The sequence below is a fragment of the Panthera tigris genome, chromosome A1, assembly GCF_018350195.1.
Source record: "Panthera tigris isolate Pti1 chromosome A1, P.tigris_Pti1_mat1.1, whole genome shotgun sequence".
Lineage (NCBI taxonomy): Eukaryota > Metazoa > Chordata > Mammalia > Carnivora > Felidae > Panthera > Panthera tigris.
This window is the reverse complement of record NC_056660.1, coordinates 234,312,299-234,335,388: the sequence shown is the minus strand read 5'-3', so window position 1 is coordinate 234,335,388 and position 23,090 is coordinate 234,312,299. Positions and strand designations below refer to the sequence as shown.

General features: G+C 57.2%; 1 protein-coding gene and 1 long non-coding RNA gene across 2 annotated transcripts in view; one reads left to right on the top strand and one right to left on the bottom strand.

Annotated features, from left to right (window-relative positions):
* ADAMTS16 (ADAM metallopeptidase with thrombospondin type 1 motif 16) overlaps nucleotides 1-19,102 on the top strand; it is a 158,025-nt gene extending 138,923 nt beyond the window's left edge. Inside the window, exons 19-23 of the mRNA XM_042997880.1 lie at nucleotides 9,085-9,286; nucleotides 9,426-9,620; nucleotides 11,420-11,644; nucleotides 18,574-18,721; nucleotides 18,987-19,102. Coding sequence (XP_042853814.1) covers nucleotides 9,085-9,286; nucleotides 9,426-9,620; nucleotides 11,420-11,644; nucleotides 18,574-18,721; nucleotides 18,987-19,102 — 886 coding nt within the window. The remainder of the gene's footprint in view (nucleotides 1-9,084; nucleotides 9,287-9,425; nucleotides 9,621-11,419; nucleotides 11,645-18,573; nucleotides 18,722-18,986) is intronic.
* Nucleotides 12,776-20,503, bottom strand: LOC122241519. Its single transcript, XR_006221700.1, has 3 exons — nucleotides 19,589-20,503; nucleotides 14,476-15,398; nucleotides 12,776-13,516 (listed from the first exon to the last, which is right to left on the bottom strand). It is a non-coding gene; the product is annotated as an uncharacterized LOC122241519 (long non-coding RNA).
* Between the last annotated feature and the right edge of the window lie 2,587 nt (nucleotides 20,504-23,090).

The following is a 23,090-nucleotide window of genomic DNA, read 5'->3' as shown; positions in this document are numbered from 1 at the left end:
GATCCTGGCTTTTGTTCTGTTCCCGGGAGAGACAAGGAACACCTGTCCAGGGCCATCTCTGATTTAGTTTAGTGTCATCGAGATAGCATCTGCTTTCCCTTCTTTAGATTATGAGTAAATTCATTCACTCACCTTTCCTGGGGCAGGGGGTGGGCATTGTGTTCCATATGCCTTTAGCCCCCATCCCCCTTCTGTAGAATGTAATTCAGAACTATCTCAATGAATTCTCCTAAGTGTGAATATCCTAAATTTGCATACTTTCAACATCCGTGATCCCTTTAGCGCGTTATTTTTGCCCATGTCAGAGAATCACTCAGAGGTACTACAAGATAAATGCGTGTGTCTTCAACGGATTGGACGAGCCCCCCCCCCCCACATTGTAGGGGGCAATCTACTACCGATCAAAAGACTACTGACTTCAACGTTAACCTCATCCAAAACCGACCTTCACAGAATCCTCTAGAATAGTGCTCGGCCAAATATCTGGGTTGCACGGCCCAGCCAAGTGGCACAGAAGATGAACCAGCACCGACCTGGATTCAGCCAGATGTCCAGGAGACGGCAGCTTTGCTGGAGAATCAGCAGTAGACTTGGTGGGACGTGGACGGGGCCAGAGGAAGGAAGCCGGAGGGTTCCACTCCCTGAAATGCGCACACGGGACAGCAGGGGCAGAGGTAGGGGCTGTGGCTCTTGGTTCCCGTCTCCTGTCACATGGATATGCTCTGTGAGCAGGGGTTCGTACGGGCGAGGAGCTCCCCCAGCAAGATTCAGGGCTTCTCACCAGATAGAAGAGAGGTTTGCATTCGACCCACTGATGGAAAAAGTGGAGTCAGGGAAAAATCACTTAAAAACACGCACACACACTGAACCTTTATTTTCACTTAAAACCCGTAAGTGTGCATCTGCATTCTGGTTCTTTCAGTTATGGCCAAAAGCTCACTGGGAGGAGGGCCTGCTTATTAAAGATCTGAACTGATTATTTGCAATCAAATGCCCATTACTTACGGTGCCTTGTTTGAGGGTTCTTTTCTTTTTTTTTTTTTTTAAGAGAAAGTTGAAACTTGTCCCGTCATGTGAATGCAAAATCATTTTACATTTTTAATTTTTCTCCATGTTTTAGTTTGTCCTCAGCCTCGCCCTAAGCGGACGGCAGTTCTGTTTAATGACTGGTCTGCACTGAGTCATTCTGGAGATTCAACTTCGTTTTCATAGAAACGGGCTTCTCGGTTTTCGTGTTCGTGTCTCATCGAGCTACACCAAATTTAATTATGTTACGTAATTCCAATACCAAGTTCAGCTGGCAGAGGCCGACCCGAGGGTGGGCTCGGCTGGGTCCGCGTGTGCTCCCATGTCACCGGGTGGTGGCGGAGGGATGCTGACCATCCCGGGCGACCCACTCACCCGGCACTCAGCGTGGTGTGGGCGGTGGCCGGGGTGTTTCTCCAAGAGAGTGGAAAGACCTGATGAGTCTGGCGGGTCAGTTCAGAGTAAGTGGAGAGGAGAGCTGTCATGAAGCTGGCAGTGAACCAGTGGCAGGGAGGAGCCCGTGGCAGGCAGTGTGTCTGGTGTCCAGAGAAAGCAGACTCACCAGGAGTGTGTGTGCAACTGCTTTGTCCTCCTGAGGGCGGAACCGGCCCGTCTCAGGTAGGAGGTTATATCGGCCCCGCCCGGCAGAGAGCCAGCCGTCTGCTTGGGGGGCAGGTGCACAGGAGGGGTCTTTGTAAGCCACGTGGTGTCCCCCGTCACGAACACATCCCTCATCACAGCCTGCCACGGCCGAGTATAAAATGTACGTCTGCAAGACTGTGCACCACGGAGCGATGCTTGGACGGGGATGTGTCCACATTTCTCCAGATGGGTTGTTTGGGAAGGTTGGAAAAGTATCAGTTCTGGGCATGGTTACCTTCCCTTGTCAGAGATCTTTATTTCAAGGTTGGAAGCGTCCACGTACAAGCAAGCAGGTCTGGTCCGGCCCAGCTCCTCAGCTGCTTGGGTTCCGGGATGGTCCTTCTGGGAAGGAGCCTGAGCTTAGGCGACTTTGCACTCCCATCAGCCAGCTGCCGGGTCTGGGGCCAGGACCCGGCTCCAGGGCCCGGTCCTAACAACCAGGAGCACTACACAGAGCCGGGGCCCCGGTCCACAGGGGAACCTGGGTGGGCTCTCCTAACTCGTCAGCGATCGGGAATGAAGGTACCTGCCTTCCTCCAGAAGAATCTGTTCACCAGGCTTCTCAGCCCTGGGTTTTATCCGTCCGTCCTAATTCTCTTAATAGTTCAAAAATAACATCAGTTCGACACTAATGCAGGGGGGAAGGAGGGCAGTTACGAGCTGCAGGGGCAGGTGCCCTGAACCCTTCCAAAGCGGGGGCCGCCTGCCTTTCTTCGAGTCCGTGTTTCTGGCGCTGCTCGCCATCCAGGCCACCAGGCCGGGGAAGAGAGGGATTTGTAAAAGTCCACACTCCCGACGCCCACCCGTGAGGTCTGACTCCCGTGAAGGGAGGAGAGACCAGGAACACAGCGGTGTTGGAGAACCCCGCCAGCCAGCTGCAGTTTGGGAACCGGTGCCTTCGCACTGGCTGGGCCACAGGCAGAGACCGAGGTCCCGTCGGCCCCTCTGCACGCTCCCCGGGCATGAGAATTGGGGCTGGTGAACCCGGCTGAGTGGAGGGCGGACCTCCCACGCCGGCAGCGCCCGGCTCCGGGTGCAGCCTGGCGGGGATTGCCGGCTTGTCGGCTCTGTGTAGTCACCACCCAGATTTGCTCACTCTTCGCACAAGTGTGTGTCATGTAGGCAGCTGGCTCGGCGGCCGGGTGCTGAATGGGTGTGGACAGCAGCGGGAGGGAGGTTCCCCCACAGAAAGGGCGTTCGTCCTCCAAGCAGAGAGCAGCCCTGGCATCCCACCCATCCCTGTCGCCTTTGCAACCACGTGAGCGGCTGTCCTCGCTTCCCGGGACTCAGTTTCCCCCTACGTAAGGCAGGCTGGTGAAGTCAGTCCTTCCCAGCTCTGACGCTCAGCCTCTTGTTCCCGGTTTTCCGTGCGGGAGTGGCGGCACAGGGGACCAGCACGTCGTCGTCACACAGACTCTAACGATCGCCCTGTGACCTTTCGTGAGTTTCGCATTTGAGTTAACAGCACGCAGACCCTCTCCGTGGTGCGCAGAGAGAGCACCTTCAGGGGAAGGATTTTTGCTGGCGCAGAATTAGAAAGGGGGGGGGAGGGCGGGCTCAGTTTCTCCAGCCCGTGTGTGCCTCAGATTCCACGATCCCTGATTTTCCCACGTACACGGGAGCTCCACAGATCCTCCTAATTCTTCTTTAGACAACACCTGACGGCAGGATGGCGAGACAGGAAAATCTGGTACAAATAGCATGTCGGCCCCCGAATAATAAAAACTCACATACCCTTGGCTTCTCACAGTCCATAAAATTAACGCCCCTTCTGGAGTGAGCCTTTGATGTCCTTCAGCTTGGCCCTGTGGGGCTGGGCGAAGACACCGTGAGTGCGGTTAGGGGTGAACACAGTTCCCTGCCAACGTCTGGCTCGTCGTAAATCTCTCCATCGGGGACACAGGTCGGACAGAGCGGTTTGACTTCTGAGGCTGAACAAAACAAAGTAGCCTCCCGGTCACACGCCGCCCAGTGCCCGTGGCCAGGGCCTGTCCAGGCCTCCTGGCTTCTGAAGTCTGGCCCCTGACCTTGCCAGCAGGTGTCCGTGAAGGGTCTGCAGTTCTGAGGTGGCATGGGGGGGGGACCAACCCCTGGCGCCGCCTCTAGAAGGACGCGTGCAAGACATCCAGGCAAAAAGACCATGGCAGAGGGTGCGGACGGCCCGGGCGTCTTGCCGCCATTTCTGATGTGCCTGAGCCTCAAGTCTGGAAGCATCCAGGGACTGAGGGCAGCGCCCCGGAAGCCCGAGCGCGAGTTCGGCACAATCTGTTTGTCGGGCGATTCTGGCTACCTGGGCACCGTTCACTTTCACACCTGGGCACCAAGGTCATGGGCTCCTTCAGAGCCGGGCGCCTGGTTCTCAGCGCGCCTGGAGAGTGGCTGGCACCATTGGGTTCTGGTGAATCGTTCCTGACACAGGCTGGTGGTGAATTCCCAGAGCAGCAGACGGGGCAGGGGTGCCCAGGGCCTGAGGTATCCTGCCAGGTGGCCTCAGGGGTCATTTCTCCCTGGCCTCCACCCCTGTGCCTTCAGCGTACGGCTGGCCCGCACTCCTTAAGTGAACTCATGACTGATTTTTCTTTTCCTATGAGAAAGACAGATTCTTCCAGCTGGCGTCTGTTTGTTGGTGGACGTGCATTGTTACCTTGAAAACATTCCATTTAGGGGGCGCCTGGGTGGCTCCGTCGGTGAAGCGTCCAACTCCTGATTTCAGCTCAAGTCGTGATCTCACGGTTTGGGACTTCAAACCCTGAGTCGGGCTCTGCACGGACACCTCGGAACGTGCTTGGGAGTCTCTGTCTTCCTCTCTCTCTGCCCCTCCCCGGCTCGCTCGTGCTCTCTTGATCCGTCTCTCAAAATCAATAAAGGACAGCCCGCTGGGGCGTGGCGGGTACCTGGTGGGACCGAGCGGAGCGGCGGCCCCGTGGTTAAAGCTGCATTTCAGTGGTGTCCTTCCCCGGGCCCGGCACTCACCCCGGGACCAAATGCAGCCGTGGGTGCCTATGATTTATCACGCCTTCCCGCGGCTTCTGCCGGCCACTATTCCGAGCGTTTACGTTTTCGAAAGATGCTCCTAGAAGGTCAAGACTTCTCCCTGAAAATGGAACAACGGGCAGGTGCTCAGTCTTGAAATTTCAAAGAGAACAAACAGAAAAAAGAAACGGAATCTCACTCCTGAAACGAAGCTAGCAGTTGTCTGCTGTCTGCGAGCCTTCCTGATGCGAAGTCGGTGACAGCCCCGGGGTGGCCCTGGCTGGGGCCCGGCCGTGAACAGTGGGCCCTGTGGTCCCTGTTGCCGCAGCCTCCGAGTCCCAGGGGCCGTTAAGACCCCGTGGCCGCCTGGGAGCTGCCTCAAATACCGTTGCTGGGAACTTGCATTTTCAAAGGAAACATTAAATTACCGAAACCAAAATGTCGTGATTATTTTTTTAATGGAGACGAGAAAGTCATGTTATTCTGAAACAGGTCATGGCTGTTGATAGTTAGGGGGGCCGACCGTTGAACAGATGGTTCCAGGGGTCCCGGCCTGAACTGCTGAGCAACAGCTGTAAATTGTATCACTTCCTCCAGGGGCAGTGGGAGCCGGGAAGGTGTGCCCTGCCGGGGAGCCCTCGGCGGGGAGGTACCGTGGCGGCCGGGCACCGGCGTCCTCCGGGTCCTGCCTGGGAAGGCCGGCTGATTCGGGGAATACCGGCTACCTGCTTTGTTCTGATCGGTGGACTTGGGAAGAACAGAACAAAGCCGGCCGGGCACGGCCACTGGTTAGCGACCAGGCACACCTTCGCCTCTGCTCGCGGAACCCACAGACAGCACAGAAGCTTGTGTGGATTCTGACTCTTTCATGAGCTGAAATCAAGACACCTCCCCAGAGCTCTGCCTGTGAAACAAAACAGGCACCTGGCGTTTCCAGACGCTGCGTGAGTTGATCTTTGTTCAGGAGGATTTCTTAATGACGTGTAGTGAAGAGAAGGGCAGAGAATGGATGAACCCAGTTGGAACGACTTAAGATGGCGGAGACAGAAGACTTAACGAGCTGGTGTGAAAAGCCTGAGAGCGGCCAAGACATCTTGGCGGCCCCAGTGCGGATACACCAGTTACAATTTATAAGGCCTGCAGGGCTGGGAGAGCGCATGGAGGAAATGGGGGGAGGCGACGGAGAAGCAGCTGGAGGCTCCCAGTGCAAACCCATCACAGCCACGGGGCTGGAAATGGAATTTTCACAACGAGGATGCTGAGCTTACGTGGCTTAACATGAAATGAAACACAGTTATCTCGTTGACACTGAAGAATGAAAACATTCCCACAGTTGATATAGAACAATTCCCACAGACCCAACCGTTTCTTTTTAGGTGACTCCAACTTTGCATTGCAGTTCTTGGTAATTTTCTTAGCAACACAGTAGAAGACGCTGAGGAGAAACACTTGGTATAAAATAGTTCAGGCCTTCTCCAGGCGAAGGTAGGTAAAACCGGGATAGTACGAGCCGGCCACAGGCGCCAGCCCCGGGGTGGGACCCCTTCCGCGTCCCATCAGCCTAACGCCTAATCTGTCCTGACAACTTTCCCAAGAGTCCGGGCATTGGCTCGAAGAGTGTTTGGGTCATGGCCCCTCTGAGAGCGTGAGGAAACGTCCTGGTCATTCTGCTCAGACATGTTGACAGGCACGGCGCCCCAGAACTGGTAAGGCTTCTTGGTGCCCATGGGCGTCCTGGAGCAGGGAGCCTTTGTTACCTTCCTTAGATGGGCCTGCACCTCGGTCCACAGAGTGAAACATGAGAGACTGAAAATACGCTCACGGAGGCTTTGCAGTGTAAGCAAAATGCTTGTTTGGGACATTGAATTTTTAAAACGCAGAATTTAAAAGTTGCATATGGGGTGCCTGGGTCGCTCGGTCGGTTAAGCATCCAACTTTGGCTCAAGTCATGATCTCACAGTTCATGGGTTCAAGCCCCGTGACGGGCTCCGTGCTGACAGCTGAGAGCCTGGAGCCTGCTTCGGATCCTGTGTTTTCCTCTCTCTCTCTCCCTGCCCCTCCCCTGCGCGCTCTCTGTTTGTCTCTCTCAAAACTAAATAAACACCAAAAAAAAATTTTTAAATTGCATATATTGCCTGCCCTTACCTATGCTTTAAAAAAATGGGGGCGCCTGGGTGGCTCAGTCTGTTAAGCATCTGACTTGAACTCAGGTCATGATCTCACGGTTCATAGGTTCAAGCCCTGCATCAGGCTCTGCATTCACAGCTCGGACCCTGGAGCCTGCTTCAGATTCTGTGTCTCCCACTCTCTCTGCCCCTCCCCTGCTTTCGCTCCTTCTCTCAAAATAAATAAACCAAAAACATAGAATTGTTTAAATGTACGCCGTACTCAGAGAGAGAGGGAGCGACCCTGAAGACTTGAGTGTGAGGGATAATCCCAGGGGTCCCCTCTGGACAGTCCCCATCTTCCACGCTGTGTGTCTGTCTGCATCGGCTGGGTCCCCGGCTGGAGTCCTCACAGAGCCTCTCGCGTTGATACGGGGTGTTTCCGAGAGGCGTCTCACAAGCTCTCCCCCAAGCGTTCTTGGCTTCTCCTGGACTCACGTGTGACTGTCGGGGTATAGTCTGTGGGAGGAGGCTCTTAGAGCCAATATGGAGCCCGCCGGGCCTCAGAGTTACCTGCGGAATTTCCAAGTTTTGCCTGAACACTCTGAACGGAAGAAACTAGGAGTGAGAGTCGTCGTGTCCTCTCAGAGGCCAGATGGCTGCCTTCTCGCCGCACGAACCCTTGTCTCTGAGCCGCATTTCCTCTCCTGCCCCTCCTGCCTCAGATGACCCCCCACCCGGAGCGTGCATCTTAGGCCCTCCTGCAGATGGGCTGGTGCAAAGCCAGTGGGCGGCTTCGTAGACATTTGCGGGATTATCTGAGACCCAGTAGCGGCGCCCCAGCTGAACCTGGACCCAACGCCATCCCCCCTCTGTCACCGGCCGACATACACATCAACAAGAAATACTTCTAGAATCAGAAAAGAAAAAAAAAAAACTTGCTTTCAGGGAGAACATTCTTGACAGCTTCTATCAAATTGAAAGAAAGATGACCAGGCATTACGGGCCTCCTGCTGGAAGTTCTCACGTCTGAAGTCTTCTCACAAAAAAGGCATACATAAATAAATAGAACCTAAGTCCAATCAAGCCTTTGGATCCAGCTGCTAAGTTACAGGAAGTACAGAGGACGGAAGAACATGTTAAGTGAAACCACAGAGATGTAATGTGGGGACTCCTGCGATCATCAGAAGCCACTATGGAGACTCAGCAAGGCGAGCGGTATCGTGTCTAAAACCAATCAATCCAATAGAAAAATACATTAAGAAAGAGCCGATAGACTAAAAGAGAAGAAAGACATACCAGCCAGTTGCAAAGTGCCGACCGACTCTGTCTGGATTCCACCAAGCAGATTAACAAGTTAGGACATTTATGACACGGTTGGCAAGGAAACACTGAATATTTAATGATAGTAAGGGATCACGTTAATGTTTTACGTGCCACAAAGGTATTATGGTTATGTTTTCAGAACCAAAGAGGGGCGCCTGCGTGGCTCAGTCGGTTAAGCGTCCGACTTCGGCTCAGCTCATGATCTCACGGCTCGTGAGTTTGAGCCGCGTGTCGGGGTCTGTGCTGGCAGCTCCGAGCCTGGAGCCTGCTTCGGATTCTATGTCTCCCTCTCTCTCTGCTTCTCCCCGGCTCGTGCTCTGTCTCTCTCTCCTTCAAAAATAAATAAAAACATTTTAAAAATTAAAAAAAAAAAAAAAAAAGAATCCTCAGGGTGCCTGGGTCGCTCAGTCGGTTGGGCCTCCGACTCTTGATTCCAGCTCAGGTCATGCTCTCACGGTTTGTGAGTTCGAGCCCCCATTGAGCTCTGCACTGAGTGTGAAACCTGCTTGGGATTCTGTCTCTCCCTCCCTCTCTCCCCCTCTCTCCCTTATCCCACTCGTGCTCTCTCTCTCTGTCTCTCTCTATCAAAATAAAGTTAAAAAAAATTAGAAACAACCACAACAAAGAGTCCGCATCTTGCAGAGATGCAATTGAAATCCACATGCATCCGGAATTTTCGTGAATGTGCTGCAGGGTTTGGAGGTATAAGTTGATGATCGTTGCAGGCGGGTGGATGGGGACACAGAGGGCCTTCCTTTTGCACGTGCGTGAAGCGTCCCACCTAAAAGCCAGCTAGAGGGGAAGAGAGAGCACTGTGCCGGTGAACTGAAAGCAGGGAAGGAGAGAAACACAGGCAGGAGGGCTAATCGGGAAGGTGAGAGGGAGCAGGGACCGGAGAGGCTGCCGAGCGACTGGAAACAAGGGTGTGCCTGTGGGCCGTGGGTGGGATTGGCGCGGCCGTGTCTCCCGCACGGGCGGCGCCCCTCACCGAGGTGCCGTTGTCCCCTCCCAGCTGGTCCGTGGGGAACTGGAGCACGTGTAGCCAGCCTTGCGGTGGGGGCACCCAGAGCCGCCTCGTCCAGTGCACGCGACGGGCACGCTTCGCGTCCGAGCGGGTGGCGGCCAGCCTGTGTCCGCAGCCCATGCCGTCCAGCAGACAGGCCTGCCAGCCTCGGAGCTGCCCGCCCGCTTGGAGCGTGGGGCCCTGGGCAGAGGTAACTGGGACCGGGCTGGTGTGGGGGGCGGCAGCTGGGTCCCCTCCTGCCGATCGCAGAACTGGGTTGGACCTTGCAGGGGGGTCAGGGTGGGTCCGACGGACGTCTCGCTGAGACTCGGCCCCTTTTCTTCCCACAGTGCTCCCGGACCTGCGGGAAGGGGTGGAGGAAGAGGTCCGTGGCCTGTAAGAGCACCAGCCCCGTGGCCAGGCCGCAGCTGCTGCCGGACGCGGTCTGCGGCTCCGAGCCCAAGCCTAGGACTCACGAAGTCTGTCTGCTTAAGCGCTGCCACAAGCACAAGAAGCTGCAGTGGCTGGTGTCCGCCTGGTCCCAGGTGGGTGCTCCTGGAGCCGGTCCATTCGGCACCGGGTCGACCAGCTGTCCCCTCCCCTGCTCTCACTGCTTCCCGTTCCTCTTCCTCCGAGTCTGGGTTCTCCAGCTCAGGCCACCCTTTGGGGCTCCAGTCTCCCTTCCTTGGCATGTTAGGGACTTTCTGATCACATCCTTCGAACCACTCGCCCAGCGGCATCCACGAGGCCATCACCCACCCCGTCTCGAGGCCAGGACGGGTTGGGGGCGCTCGTCACGCTGACGGGGTCCTGGGGACCCACTGAGCCCCAGGGCAGCCGTAGCCATTCCTGGGGCCGTGTCCCTGTAGTGCAGAGCGGGAAGAAGGCGGCCTGCCCTGGGAAGAGACGAGGACCATTTCCTGAGCCGTTTCCGTGAACAGTTGCCGCACTTGGGGAAGAAACTGCTCATGTTGGTTTTGCAGGAATTGATGTGTTGTTAGTGTGCCGAACGCTAACAGGTGGGAACATGAGTGTTGACGGTGGCGTGACCCCACGTGAGGGTGCCCAGCGCAGTCCGGCCCTGGGGAGGGGGTGTTGGGAAGGGCCCCCTGCCAGGCCCCTACACCTGTGCCGCGGGCACCCAGGGGCTCCCTGAGGGTGGTGGCAGCTCCTTAATCTCCCGGCGCCTCAACCCAGACGTGTAGGTGTCACTAGGGTCAAAAAGGACACCAGAAAGAGAGCAGCCCACGGAACTGCAGCGTCAACCCCGCGCAGGGTACTGAGAGACTAAGCCTGGAGCAGCTCCCCTGTCCCGGCCTCCTCGGGCCAGCTGGGCTCATTCCCACCCACACCTCGAATGACCTTGCTCAGGAGGACAGAGGATGGATCCAGCCGGGCCTGGAATCTCACTGAGGCACTGTTTCCATCCGTGCCCCCCCCCCACCCCCATCCAGGCCCTGGAATTAGCCTGCCAGTTGCCAGCCAGGGACTCTGGTTCTCTCTCACTGGGAGGCGGGAGCCTAGACTCTCCTAGGACTGACTGCATGTTCTGTGCGTGTCCCTGAAGGCCGAGCCCACGGGAAGGAAGCCACCCGGTGGAAAGTCTCCGCCCTGGAGGCTGAGCTCCGCACAGGGCACGGGCTCCCGCAGTGCAGGAAACACACAGGCGCACACCTGTCAGCCCGAGCGCGAGTGTGAGGCCGGAACCCGGGCCCCTGTGCTGATGTGATCTGCACACGCTGAGCCCGGGCGGAGTCACCCGCCCAGCACAGCGTCCCCCACTCGCCAGCTCCAGGCCTCGTCGCGGGGGACGGGGATTTCTCTCCGGAGACCCAGTGACCCCGGATCTCTCATCTCAGCCCGCTGTGCGCCGTCTGCCCCGGGCTCAGAGCACCCCCTGACCGGGAGAGAACGCATTTGTGCCCCGAGCAGACTTGCCGCCTTCTCTCGGCTTTCTAAGGCACACTCGTGAGCCCCGGGGGTCCCCTGCCGGTCCCTGCTTTGGGGGCGGGCGCTGTATTACGTTTCCACACATTCCAGTGTCAGATGCAACCCAACGTGTTATCTTCTCATGAAACGATAGCTTCGGAATTCCTCCCTTCATGGTTTCTGACTGCCCTGCCCCTCCTTCGGCCCCCGAACGCTGTGCCTTCACATCCTCCTCTCCACGTGATACACCGTAATGCCTTTTTAAAATGCCAAGGTCCAATAAATCTCATTCAGTTTTCACAGTTACATAAATGCTCAAGCGGACATCATCCGAAGACAGTTTGACTCACCGATCGTAGCGAAAAGCCGCCACCAGAGAAGTATTGTTCGCTCACGGCTTTTGCTTTATTTTTAGTGCTCTGTTACGTGTGAACGAGGAACACAGAGAAGATTCTTGAAATGTGCTGAAAAGCACGTTTCTGGGAAGTACCGAGAGCTGGCCTCAAAGAAGTGCTTGCACTTGCCGCGGCCAAGTGTGGAGCTAGAGCGAGCCTGCGCCCCGTTTCCCTGTCCCAGGCACCCCCCGCATGCAGCCGCGGGCCCGCCTCGGGCCAGCTGGTTTGCCTCGCCCTGGTCTCAGGTAGGGCGACACTACGTGACCACGCTTCCCGCCCTGGGGGTGGGCCGCTGGCGTAGGCGGGCGTGCGTCTGCAAAGGGTGCCCCCCCAACCCCCAGAGCCGGGCCCCGACCCTTCTCTCCAGAGCAGGTGCGACGCCCAGGTTCCTGGGTGCGGGCACAGCTTTCCGAGGCTGGGCTCCAAATGTCACTGACCCTTTTAGGGCACGTGGGCCTTGTTCGAAGTCGTCACCCACTTAAGTGTAGGCAAACATCATGCTTTCGTTTTATGCAAAAGCTGGGCAGACTTCCCCAGAGGTGAGTGTGAACGGGGACCAAGGACGAGCTCTGGAGGAAGTCGGTGACTGCGGGTTCTACCCGGGTAACCCCGAGGCCGTGCACGTGGGAAGGGGGTCCGGCGCGCTGCACTGTCCTGGCCTGCCTGGACCCTCAGGCGAGGCCAGCCCAGGCCGACGGAGCTCCTCCGTGCTGGCACCCCCCTTACTCCTTCCACACTGCCTTTGACTTTAGGGAAGAATCCTGCCGTTACAGTGGTCATCCCCTCTTTATTCTCCGTTTCCCACTCCCCTTTCTGCGTGTGATTCTGCCCGCCAGCCTTTATCTTGGATCCCTGCCTGTCCCAGGTCCCCTCATCCTTCTCCTGCTGGTATTTCTGCTCTTGGCTCAGGGGGCACCCAGGCCCGAGGGGTGTGTGGGGCTGAGACATCCTGAGCCACTCCCACTGGCCAAACCCCGAGGAGTCTGTTCTCTGCTGCTCTGCCCGGGAGAGAGGGGCTCTCGCTCAGTCCATCGTCCCCATGAGCAGGTGCAGGGAGTGTTTTCTGACTCATCTTTTGGCCTGGCCAGAGGAGTGAGCTCTTTCTAATTTGCACATGGCAGCCCGTCTTGGCCTCCCTCCTCTTTCTGAAGGTAGAGGAGATAAAAGGTAGAGGATAAGAAGGTAGAGGAGACAGAGGGAAGGAGGGTGAAGGATGTGGGGTGGCCACCAGCCTCTGGGCGCCCCCCACGCGGAACCCCTGACGCGTGGTCCAGCGTCTGGTTCTGTGGGTCTTCAAACCTGAAATAGCTCTTGCGTTTAGAAATCTATGAACCCCCCTCCTAAAAGTATTTAAATGAGAAATGATCTAGTTGAAATTATTGGAGCAGGCGACATTGAGAACGCTGTCCTTCTCAAGCATTTTCTATTTTAAATGGACAAAAAGTATCAATGACTACAGCATTTTCCCAGGCGGCCCCCGTTGATCTTCTTGTGGGTGCGTGGTCTTTCCACTTCGATCAAGCAAGAGCCGAGCGGACAAGCTGAGTGAAGTTGCTTCTGGGGCAGAGGCCTCACTTTCTCTGCCCCTTGGGAGGTATGGGTCAGAGACACACAGAGGTGGTCCCCGAGACCACGGTCCTTCTGTCAACAGGGACCCCGAGTCTCCTTCCTGTGGCTCCAGTGGCTCCTATAGCCTCCGGCCACGCCAGGATTCACCCCGCTGTGCTCAATTCGGAGACCGCGGGAAAATTCAGAAAACTGAGGTTCCTCTTCATTTCATTTACCCCCAAAACTAAAGCCGAAAATACATCCTGCTTAGCTTTTTCCAGTCTGAAATGTTCGGTGCGTTTGTCTAATAAGTCATTTTTATCATAAGCTGCCTGAAGTTTTTATCCAGGGTGATTCATCTATTATGTTCTGAGAATGTTCCTTCTTGGGAGTAATAACTCAAGGGGTTTTATGTGTTGTAAGCACTGGCACTCAAGACTGTGCCCTCAGATGGTGGGGAATCATCGGCCGTGATGGATGGCCAGTCCTTGGCTGAACGCTGCCCCCGACAGGCTCGTTCTTGTAACCCTTGCAAGCTCGTGGTTTCTATCACGTGATCTTCAGGGTTTCTGTTGATTTAAATGGCTTTGCTTATCATCACATTTCATGGAAGGTTACCTAGTAGGACCGACTTCAGTCATTTTGGTCATTTGGGCTTTAGGGTCAGGCGGTTCCCATGCTGATTTGGTCTGGGAATGGCTTACGAGTGAACACCTGTTGGACTGTCTGATGCTATATAACAGAATGGGAGTGTGTCCTCTGGGATAGAGTGGGGAGGCCTGGCTTGTTCCAGGGATGCACAATTGACCTGGAAACCCATAGGCTCTGGGGGGCAAGGGGCCATGTCACTGATGATCAATATGGTTTTCCATCATGGCAGTTATTAGGGCAGGAATATTAAAGTTGTATCAGGGGCGCCTGGGTGGCTCAGTCGGTTGAGCGTCCGACTTCGGCTCAGGTCATGATCTCACAGTTTGTGAGTTCGAGCCCTACGTCAAGCTCTGTGCTGACAGCATGGGGCCTGGAGCCGGCTTCTGATTCTGTGTCTCCCTCTCTCTCTGTCCCTCCCTTGCTCACACTCTGTCTCTCTCTCTCTCAAAAATAAATGTTAAAAATGTTTTTAAATTTTTTAAATAAAAGAAAGTTGTAGCAAACACACATACATGCATGTGGGCGTGCACATGTACACAAGCAATAGGCACACACACACAGGTACACACACAGGCACGCAGACACGGACATGTACACACATAGACTCATACCCACACAGACAGGCATGCACACACACAGATACACATACAGGCACGCAGACACGGACATGTACACACACAGACTCATACCCACACAGACAGGCATGCACACACACAGGTACACACACAGGCACGCAGACACAGACATGTACACACACAGACTCATACCCACACAGACAGGCATGCACACACACAGGTACACACACAGGCATGCACACACACAGGTACACACAGAATGCACAGGCTCCTTGCACCCCGACATCCAGTCGCCTGCCCACCTCTAAGATTCGCTGCTCCTCTGCTCTCTTCGTCTTCCAGTTCTGGGTGGTGCACAGGGATCAGGGACCTTCTTGCTGACATTACCGGATAGGGTCACAGTATGCACTGCCTGAGTCGGAGGGAGTCTGTATTTGTAAGCCACTAGATTTGTACGAAAATTCCCTGCTCCGTTTGTGTTCAGAGCAGAGGTTGTGGTGACGAGGCCGTTGAGGGCTGCGCTAGCCTGTCTTGACCCGAGTAGACCCGCTCTCTGGGACAGTGGTGAGTGATCGGGCGGGGGTGGGGGGCGGGGGCAGAGGCTGCAGGCTCGGAGAGGGAGCACCCAGCCAGGAGGGGGACACGGGAGGAGCGTCTCCCAGGAGGGGTGTCACGATGGGAAAAGGAAGGTGTGAGATCTCAGGCATTATGGTGGATTTGTTCACTTGCTGTCCCTGACTCTGGACCTGAGCCCTGGCCAGCGGGACGCCCTGTGGTGCTCGTGGTTCTCGTGAACGTGGGGGCAGGAATGTGCCTTGGGATAAAGCCAGCCAGAGTATCCGCCTCGAGCTACCGGTCGGCAGGCGTCACCAGCCTTTTTCCATCGAGGCCAATGGCACAAAGGAAGAGTGATCCTTGTAATTTAAAACACACCCAGAGCCAGACGTTATTGTGAAAATGCATCTGTCTGGATTTTTTGATAATGACCAGGGGTCCGGATCAGTTTGCCCCACTCGTCTCTCAGGGCGTATGCTGTGCGTCTGGTACAGGATGTCCCTGAAGACTCAGGGGCTGTTACCGAAACAGAAGAAACCCCAAAGGGAGAGGCTTTCCAGGATTACAGGGCTCTGGAAACATGTGCTTAGCGGGTCCTGCAGTCAGACCCCCGGAAGCAGGAGACTGACACACGGGAAGAGGCCGTCACTTTTGGGGAGGTTGTTTCATCCTGGAGTGACAAGAAGACCCAGCCTGCTGACCTCGCGGTGGGGGGACTGTCCCCCTGGACCCGACATTGACTTCCCCACAGCCGAGTCCCCTAGTCTAGTTGGGCGGTCTTGGAAAGAGTTCGGCACACCTGTGAGTGGCCGCCAGCCCCGGGGGAGGGAGGCAGGTGTGCAGAGCTGAGGGACGGGGTCCAGGGACCGGGAAGAGCTGGGGACGGTGGAGCGACCAGCCCAGGGACGCCCCACAGAGGGCGATGTGCCTGCTTCCCATTCTGTGCCCACCCACACTGGAAGCAGGAGCTGCCTCAGTGTCCCCTCAGCAGACGGACACAGAACGGCCCACGTGCCAGGCTCCCTGGTCCCTGGGGAGTTTTGGCATCGGTAAGAGGCGCGACCTTGAAGAAACACCTCTGCGAACATTGCGGAGCCACAAGGGCTCTGCCCCACAAGGGCTCTAAGCCCACCCGAGGCTTCTCTGGAGTCAGGGCACCGGGCCCTCCGCGAGTCTGCAGCAGGGACCCTGGAAGGGGGGCAGAAGTAAGCCGGGCAGGCCGGGCTGGGTGGGGAGCAGGGCATGTGGCTCTCGGTGACCACAGAGGCCCCTTTATGAGCCTGCAGCTCCCCTGGTCGCGTCGGGCCGCACACCAGCTCTGCACACGCTCTCATCAGACTTGGACGTGACTTGAGTCGGCTCCGAAATGGAAACACAAGAGGAAAGGGCCTTGGCCAACAGGGTCCTGATCACCTAGAGCGGTGGCTCTCCAAACGTGACCCAGCCTGCACTGCAGCACCGTGGCTAGAAATGCAGGTGCTCGGGGCACCTGGGCGGCTCAGTCAGTTAAGCGTCAGGACGTCGGCTCAGGCCGTGATCTCACAGTTCATGAGTTCGAGCCCTGCCTCAGACTCTGTGCTGACAGCTTGGAGTCTAAAGTCTGCTTTGGATTCTGTGTCTCCCTCTGTCTCTCTCTGTGTCTCTGTCTGTCTCTCTAAAACATAAATAAACATTAAAAAACAAAAAAGAAATGCAGGTTCTCATTCCTCCCAGGCTGTTGACGTTCAAGATTGGGGGTGGGGCCAGCAGGTGACTCACATGCACACTCAAGTTTGAGAACCGTTGCTGGGGGGTTGGAGCCAGCAGCCGGGGGTCCGGACAGATGTCTGCCGCAGTTGTGGTCACGTGTAGGTTGACAGACAAGCGCAGGTCGCCGTGCAGCACAGCGTCCCGCCGTCGGTGGGAACAATTGCCTCAAATGTGCAAGCTAAACCTCATGAGGCTGAGGAAGACGCCATCAGCTTTGACTTTGCCGTCCAGGTTCCAGGGTCTGTTTCACTGAGTGTGAAGGACCTCGGCTCGAGTCGGGACGTTACATCCTGAGGAGGAGCAACTCACCTGTGTCCACCACTCGGTCCCTGGCACCTAGATCAGCGCCTGGCACCTGGGAGCTGAGGGACCCCTATTTGTGAACACAGGAGTCGATGACAAAGCATCCACTCCCTTCCTAATGATTTCAGCACCGTTTCCGTGACAAAGACGATGGCCAGATCTCTTGCTTCTCAGTTTAGACGCGTCATTAGCGGGACCAGAGGGAGCCCCGCGCCGTGCCGCCGATGACAAGAACTCCGCTCTCGGCAGAGAGGTAGTGGACGCGCACAGACACGGACACACGTGGCCAGCGTGAACCCTGCGGCACAGCCGGGAGGGGCTCCGAAGGCCCTAGAGTGCGAAGCGCAAAGACCAGAGGTGTGGCGGTGCCGAACGCTCAGACGGACGTCACAGGCAGCGAGGAACATCTGTCTCCGTCGTGGATGAGCCTGATAATTCGGAAACCGGACACGAACCCGCTCGTGACGTTTTATTCCGGTTGCTGTAGTCATGTATTGAGTCTGAGCTGTTGACGGCTGTCGCTGAGGTTGGTTTTTGGAGAGAAGGGGGTGAACCTCACCGAAATGTTCCAGCCCCACGTGCTTATCGGCTGGAGCCTGGCTCTTCCCCGCCAGGGGCCCGGCCAGCCTTTACCTAAAGAGGGGAAGAGAAGAGAAAGAACGAGCCCCCCAGCGTCAGACTTTCCAGGACTCTGGATCCACAAAGATGTTGACTCCTGCCATCAGAGCGCCTACCCCAGGGGGTTTGAAAAAAGCCACCTGGACGGAGCCTCTGCTCACAGCACGTCCCCGGAAGGAAGCAGGAGACCACTGGCTTCTCACTTGCAAGCTGACCTCAGCTCTGGAAAACCAGCCCCGGGGCTCGCTGACTTGAACGGCTCCCAGCTTGCAGTCTCGTGCCTTTCGGCCAGCAGCCCGTGTCGTGCCCGCCCCGGTGCTGCACGGATCTGTCCTTGCATTTCACAGCAACCGTCTGGCTCGCCCACCCCAGGCATCCCCGGTGTCATCTGACCCTGTCTTCTTGTAGGTGCTCCTTCGTCGGCTACGTTCTGGACACTTTTGAACCAGGAGCCTTGTTTGAGCACAATCTACATAATTCAGTTGAGACATCAGACAGCTCGCCTTTTGCACGGACGTGCTGCTGCTGGCATTGGTTGCTCTGTCCCCCTGGTCGCCCATCCCCTGATTCCTTGCGCCCGGTTGAGGTCAGATGGACCCGCTCTCGTAGTCGGTGGGGTATGCGTCCGGCCGGCTGGTGAAGGGCGAGCCAAACACGAGGCTCCTCCTGGCTCTGCTGTGCTCGGTTGCCTTCGGTGGCAGGGCCTACGTGTTGCAGAACAACGCCCTCAGGAGGAGGCCCTCGAATCCGGGCTACTGGTCCACCGCTTCCAAGCAGGCATCCAGAGTCCGGGAATTTGGGCTTGGTTTTCTCGAGCCTCTGGGGTAGTTGGCTTGTCAAGTTTTTCCCAGGAAAGAGCCCCAGAAAAGGTGCCTTGGTGATTGCAGTCCGTGTAGGGCAACTGTTTCTGATGCCTGACCCGTCACCTGGGCAGGCCCCGGGGACCTCCTGGTACCCCCAGATAGGCACCAGTTTCCTTGTGTTCTAAGACCATGGACAGCTCAAGGCCGTTTTAGAGCTCCAGATCCTTGTCTCCTGTGTCCACACCTGGGGTTAATCCAGAATCTGGTCAGCCCCCCACAGTCGCCGGGGATCTGGGTGCAGGGGGAAGCCTGGAAGGGAGGGTGGCCCGGCCCGGCGGCCGTGGGTGACTGCTGTGCACCTGTTTCCCGCAGTGCACGGCCAGCTGTGGGGGTGGCGTGCAGACGAGGGCCGTGCAGTGCCTGGCGGGCGGCCGGCCGGCCCCAGGCTGCTTCGTGCACCAGAAGCCCACAGCCTCCCTGGCCTGCAACACCCACTTCTGCCCCATCGCAGAGAAGAAAGGTGAGTTTCCGGGCCCCTCGGCTTGGCCCTGGCTTTTCGGGGGTGGCGCTGTCAGGTTTCCGGAGCGGTTCCTAGTGGGCCTGAGACGTGGGGTACCTGCTACGCCATTCCCCGCTTCCCATGCCCGCCTGCCACTTGCCCCAAAACGGCTCACGGTGAGTGTCCCCTGCAGGGATGCCCTCAGCAGCTTCAGCGCCTGTGGGACCACCCCCTCCCCTCCCCCTGCCCCGGGACACCAGCTAACGCGGCATCCGCTGCTTTTCAGACCGCGCCTGCCGAGACCACTTCCCCTGGTGCCCCCTGGCGCCCCGGCAGGGGATGTGCAGCCACCAGTTCTACGGCGAGCGGTGCTGCAAGACCTGCTCTGCGTCCAACCTGTGAGGCCCGGGGGGCCCCTTCCAGGGCGGAGAACGCGAGGGGTGCTGCGTCTTCAGCCCCCGTCAGCTGTGCGCTGTGCATCGGAACTCGGCCAGAGGACATCGAGGCTGGGAGAACTGTGTTCAGCCATCTGTCGGGACAGAGTGTGTGTGCACGCGCGCGCGCGCGTGTGTGTGTGTGTGTGTGTGTGCACATCGTGGGTCTGAATGCATGCATGGGCACACGTGCACACAAGTTTTCGGTTGAAGCATGGAGGCAGGCAGGAGGCCCACGCTGCGGACCCACAGTGATGCTCACTCCCCCTTGTGCTCCAGCTGAATCAGGTCAAAAAGACGGAAGGAGCTGAACTTGGTAAACGCTAAATGTGTGGTGCTTTGGAAAAAGAAGGAAAGGCCGTGGAATTAGGAATAAGTGAAGAAATTCTGCCCCTAGGTATGCCGGCCTCCCTCCGGCCGAGGAGGCCCCTTCCCAAGGTCTGGAACAACTGACCTCCCTCTGGAGAAGCAGCTGGCGGGGACAGCTCCCAGGCGGTGTCCCCAGGGCGGCCTCGGCCTGCCCCAGCAGCGAGCTTCTCTTTGCTGGGACCTGCTGCTGGGACGAGAGCTGGGTGTCGCCTCTGAGGGGTGCCGCCCTGCCGGGGAGAGGCTGGGCTCCCGACTCTGTGTCCCCATCACAGACTCTGCCCTGGAAACAGGAGACATGAAATCGTGCTAAGGTGCTTCCCTCCCTTTCAGACTCCTGAGCTGGAGGAGAGGACTTCTCTATCCTCTGTTCTGTCCTTCCCAGGTATTTACAAGCGAGTGTTTTTCTGTTCAACTCATTCCTTCCTGCGTTTCTCTCCCAAAACAATAGAATTAATTCCAGGTTCTACCAGAGCTGCCTGGTGACCCATGACACCCAAACCCCGCTGTCCTGATGAGGTTGTGGTCGGTCCTGCCCGGACAGACGTCAGCTGACGTGCACACCTCAGAACCCCAGGTCTCGTTTCTGTGTGTCGTGCTGTTTTTAAACTTCTTTCCGTGAGTTGCGGTGGTTTTGCAAGACCGGTTGGAGAGAAGGCCAGCATTTCCGGATGAAAGCTGCACAGCAGGCCCCCGACACCCTGCCCGCTGCTGGTGCTGCTTTCTGTCCTCTTTTCCTAGGCTGTAGCTCCATTCGGAATGGGCACCGAGATATTTATATTTGCTGAAGTTTTATAATAAATTTTATATTGTACCACTTGCTTCTGACCTGCTCACGATTCCTCACGAGTTTTGCACCTGAGATCCCCGGGCTGGCACGGAGGCGGGGAACTGGTCCAGGGACAGAGAGCTGGGGCCCTGGAATCCAACAGAACGTGCTGAAGCTGGTCTCATAGTGCCCCTCACTGAGGAGGCTCTGGGGAAGACGGCAGGTGACTGGTGATGGAGGTGGCCAGTGTGGGGGTGGGCGGTGCCCCAGTCCGTTCAAGGGTAACCCTTGACCCTGTGTTCTCTGCTTTATTAGGCAGCGGTCGCTAGGGAAACAGAAACAACAGGTGTTATACAGGAAGAGAAGAGAGCTTTATGTTAGGGAATTGGCTCCCTGATGATTATGGGGGGCGCTGGCAAAGCCAAAGTTTGCAGGGCAGAAGGCGGGAACGCAGGCAGAGTCGCAGTCTTGAGGCCGAATTCCTTCTGCTCAGGGAAACCTCTATCTTTGTTCTTATGCCCTTCAACTGATTGGGTGAGGCCCACCTACGTTATGGAGGCTCCATCTGGATCACTCAGAGTCTACTGATTTCGCTGTTAAATGTTAATCACCTGTGAAATCTATCTTCGTCGCAACACCAAGTCTCGAGTTTGACCAAACGGGTGGGAACCGTAGCTCAGTCGAGTTGCTGTGTGAAATTAACCGTCACACCACTCCCCCCGGGCCTGGGATAGACCAGCCCTGATGGGGCACCACAGAACGTCCGCTGTCAGAGTGCATTTCCTGGCATGGCTGGCCGCGCTCGCTCCCAGAAGCGGCCCCGCTCGCAGACAGCCCCAGCTGCCGATGTAACGCAGCAAACCTATACCGTCTCGGCTGGCACACGAGCCCACCCGTGTGGGAAGTAATCGTAAACCCGTTTTACACACAGGAAGTCGGGATTGCAAATGTGTCTGGTTTTGGCTGGTGCCACAGCCAGAGGACGCCGCGCTGGGATCCTGCGGGCCTCGGGCAGCTTATTCGAACGTCAGGAATCTCCCTGACCCACCAAGGCAATGGGGCTGCTCCCCGAACCTGTGTCCTTCAAACAGATTCCTAGTAATCCTTCTACTGTTTTCAGTAACCCTTCACTGGACAGGTGCAGGGTGCGAAAATGGGCAGACGTGGCTTCGGCTTCCAGGACTTCACGTCCCATTGGGAAATATCAAAGCGAGTTGTCACAAGGACAGGGACGGGCAGGGGAGGGGGAGATCGGCGCCGGTGAGCAAGCGAAGAGGTAGGACCGACCAGAGAGGGGCAGCCGTCAACCTGGGCGTGTCCTGCTCTGAGTCTGTCCCCCAGCCTGGCCTCACACGTGCCCTGGAAGGGGTGAGGGCGCTTCCCAGCTTCGCCTGTGTTCGTCCCTGACCAGAACCTTCATCTGCACCATTTTAGCAACAAAATGGTGCAGGCGGCCTGTGCCTTGACATTTATTTAGCATTGCTCATGCCAAGCAGAGAGGTGGGCGCTGTGTGTGTGAAACCCCACTTGGCCCCCCACCGTGGGGGGATACGCCGACTTCCCCGTCACACACAGCCTGCCCCCTGTGAAGCCCCCCATCCGTCCCGTGCCGGCCATGGCGGGCTGTAGGTCAGCGCACCTATGTCTGCCGCTGGGAACTCTGGGAGCCTCCCAGACGCAGGAGACGCACACAGGGACTGGAATCTTCAACTCCGTGTCTGGAACCCAGCTCTACCCACCCCCCACCCCAGTGCCCTGGAAAATTCTAGCCGATGGACAGTCTGTCCTCAGGAGTGACGGGCGTGGGATTTTTCTCAGCAACCTGACTTAGCTCCTCCTGAAAATGTCTGTTCCCAATATAATCTCCGTACTTGGAGGGGATGAAGTCAGAATCCGTGCAGAGGGAAAGATCCCCCCCCCAAAAAGCCCTCATAGGAAATGTCCAAATTCTAGGCATGAGTGGGTCCCCAGATGCCCATCACTCACTGCCACCCTTTCTAGGGGCCACACTGAGGGCTGAGTGAGGAAGAGCTGATCCTGGAAACCACAGCTGAGGGGCCTCCTCACTCTGGGTTCTGGACCCTGGAGGTCTCGCTGACCCAGCTGCTGACGAATCCCTGGGGCGAGAGTGGACGTGACCAAAGATTGGGCTGACGGGAGTCATGGGGACCTCGCGATGAGCTGGGGAACGCACCAGCCAGCTAGACGCTGACATGCAGCTGTGTCGTCTGCTTTGAGGACACCGGGAGTCCCCTCTCCCAGTGGCTGTGGTGGCCTTTCTCTTGCTTGCACCCCAGCTCGCAGCAGAGGTCATGATGGAGCCACAGAGAACCTTTTCTGCACTGGGCTCACCTCTCAGGAGCTGAACCGGAGGCTGAACCACACCTAGGGGTGACCCCGTCACCATGCCCCTGGGAGCCACACGCCTGGGACTGAGCGCCGCCCCAGGAATTCCGGGGGGAGCAAGGCCGCCATGTTGGGAGTGCCCCAGGCAGATAAGCCAGGTGCACAGCGGTCACCCAGGCCGTGTCCTCTCCTCCTGTCACCACCTGACTCTCCCAGCACTCCTGCAGATGAAGACACTCCCCCACCCAGCTCGGCAGCCCCAGCTAGGAGAGTCTGCAGGGAGGAGGCTGCACGGTGAAGGGAGCCTCCCCAGCACCCCAGCCCTGTGCCTGCACCTTCCGGGCACGCTCCCCGAATAGTCTGCGTGATGTCACCTTTGCAGATGACAGTCACCTTTGCAGACGACAGTCTCTCGTGGTCACGAGGCTGCCCCTCCACGGACCAGCACGGAGGCCTCGCCAAATCTCTCCTCGGG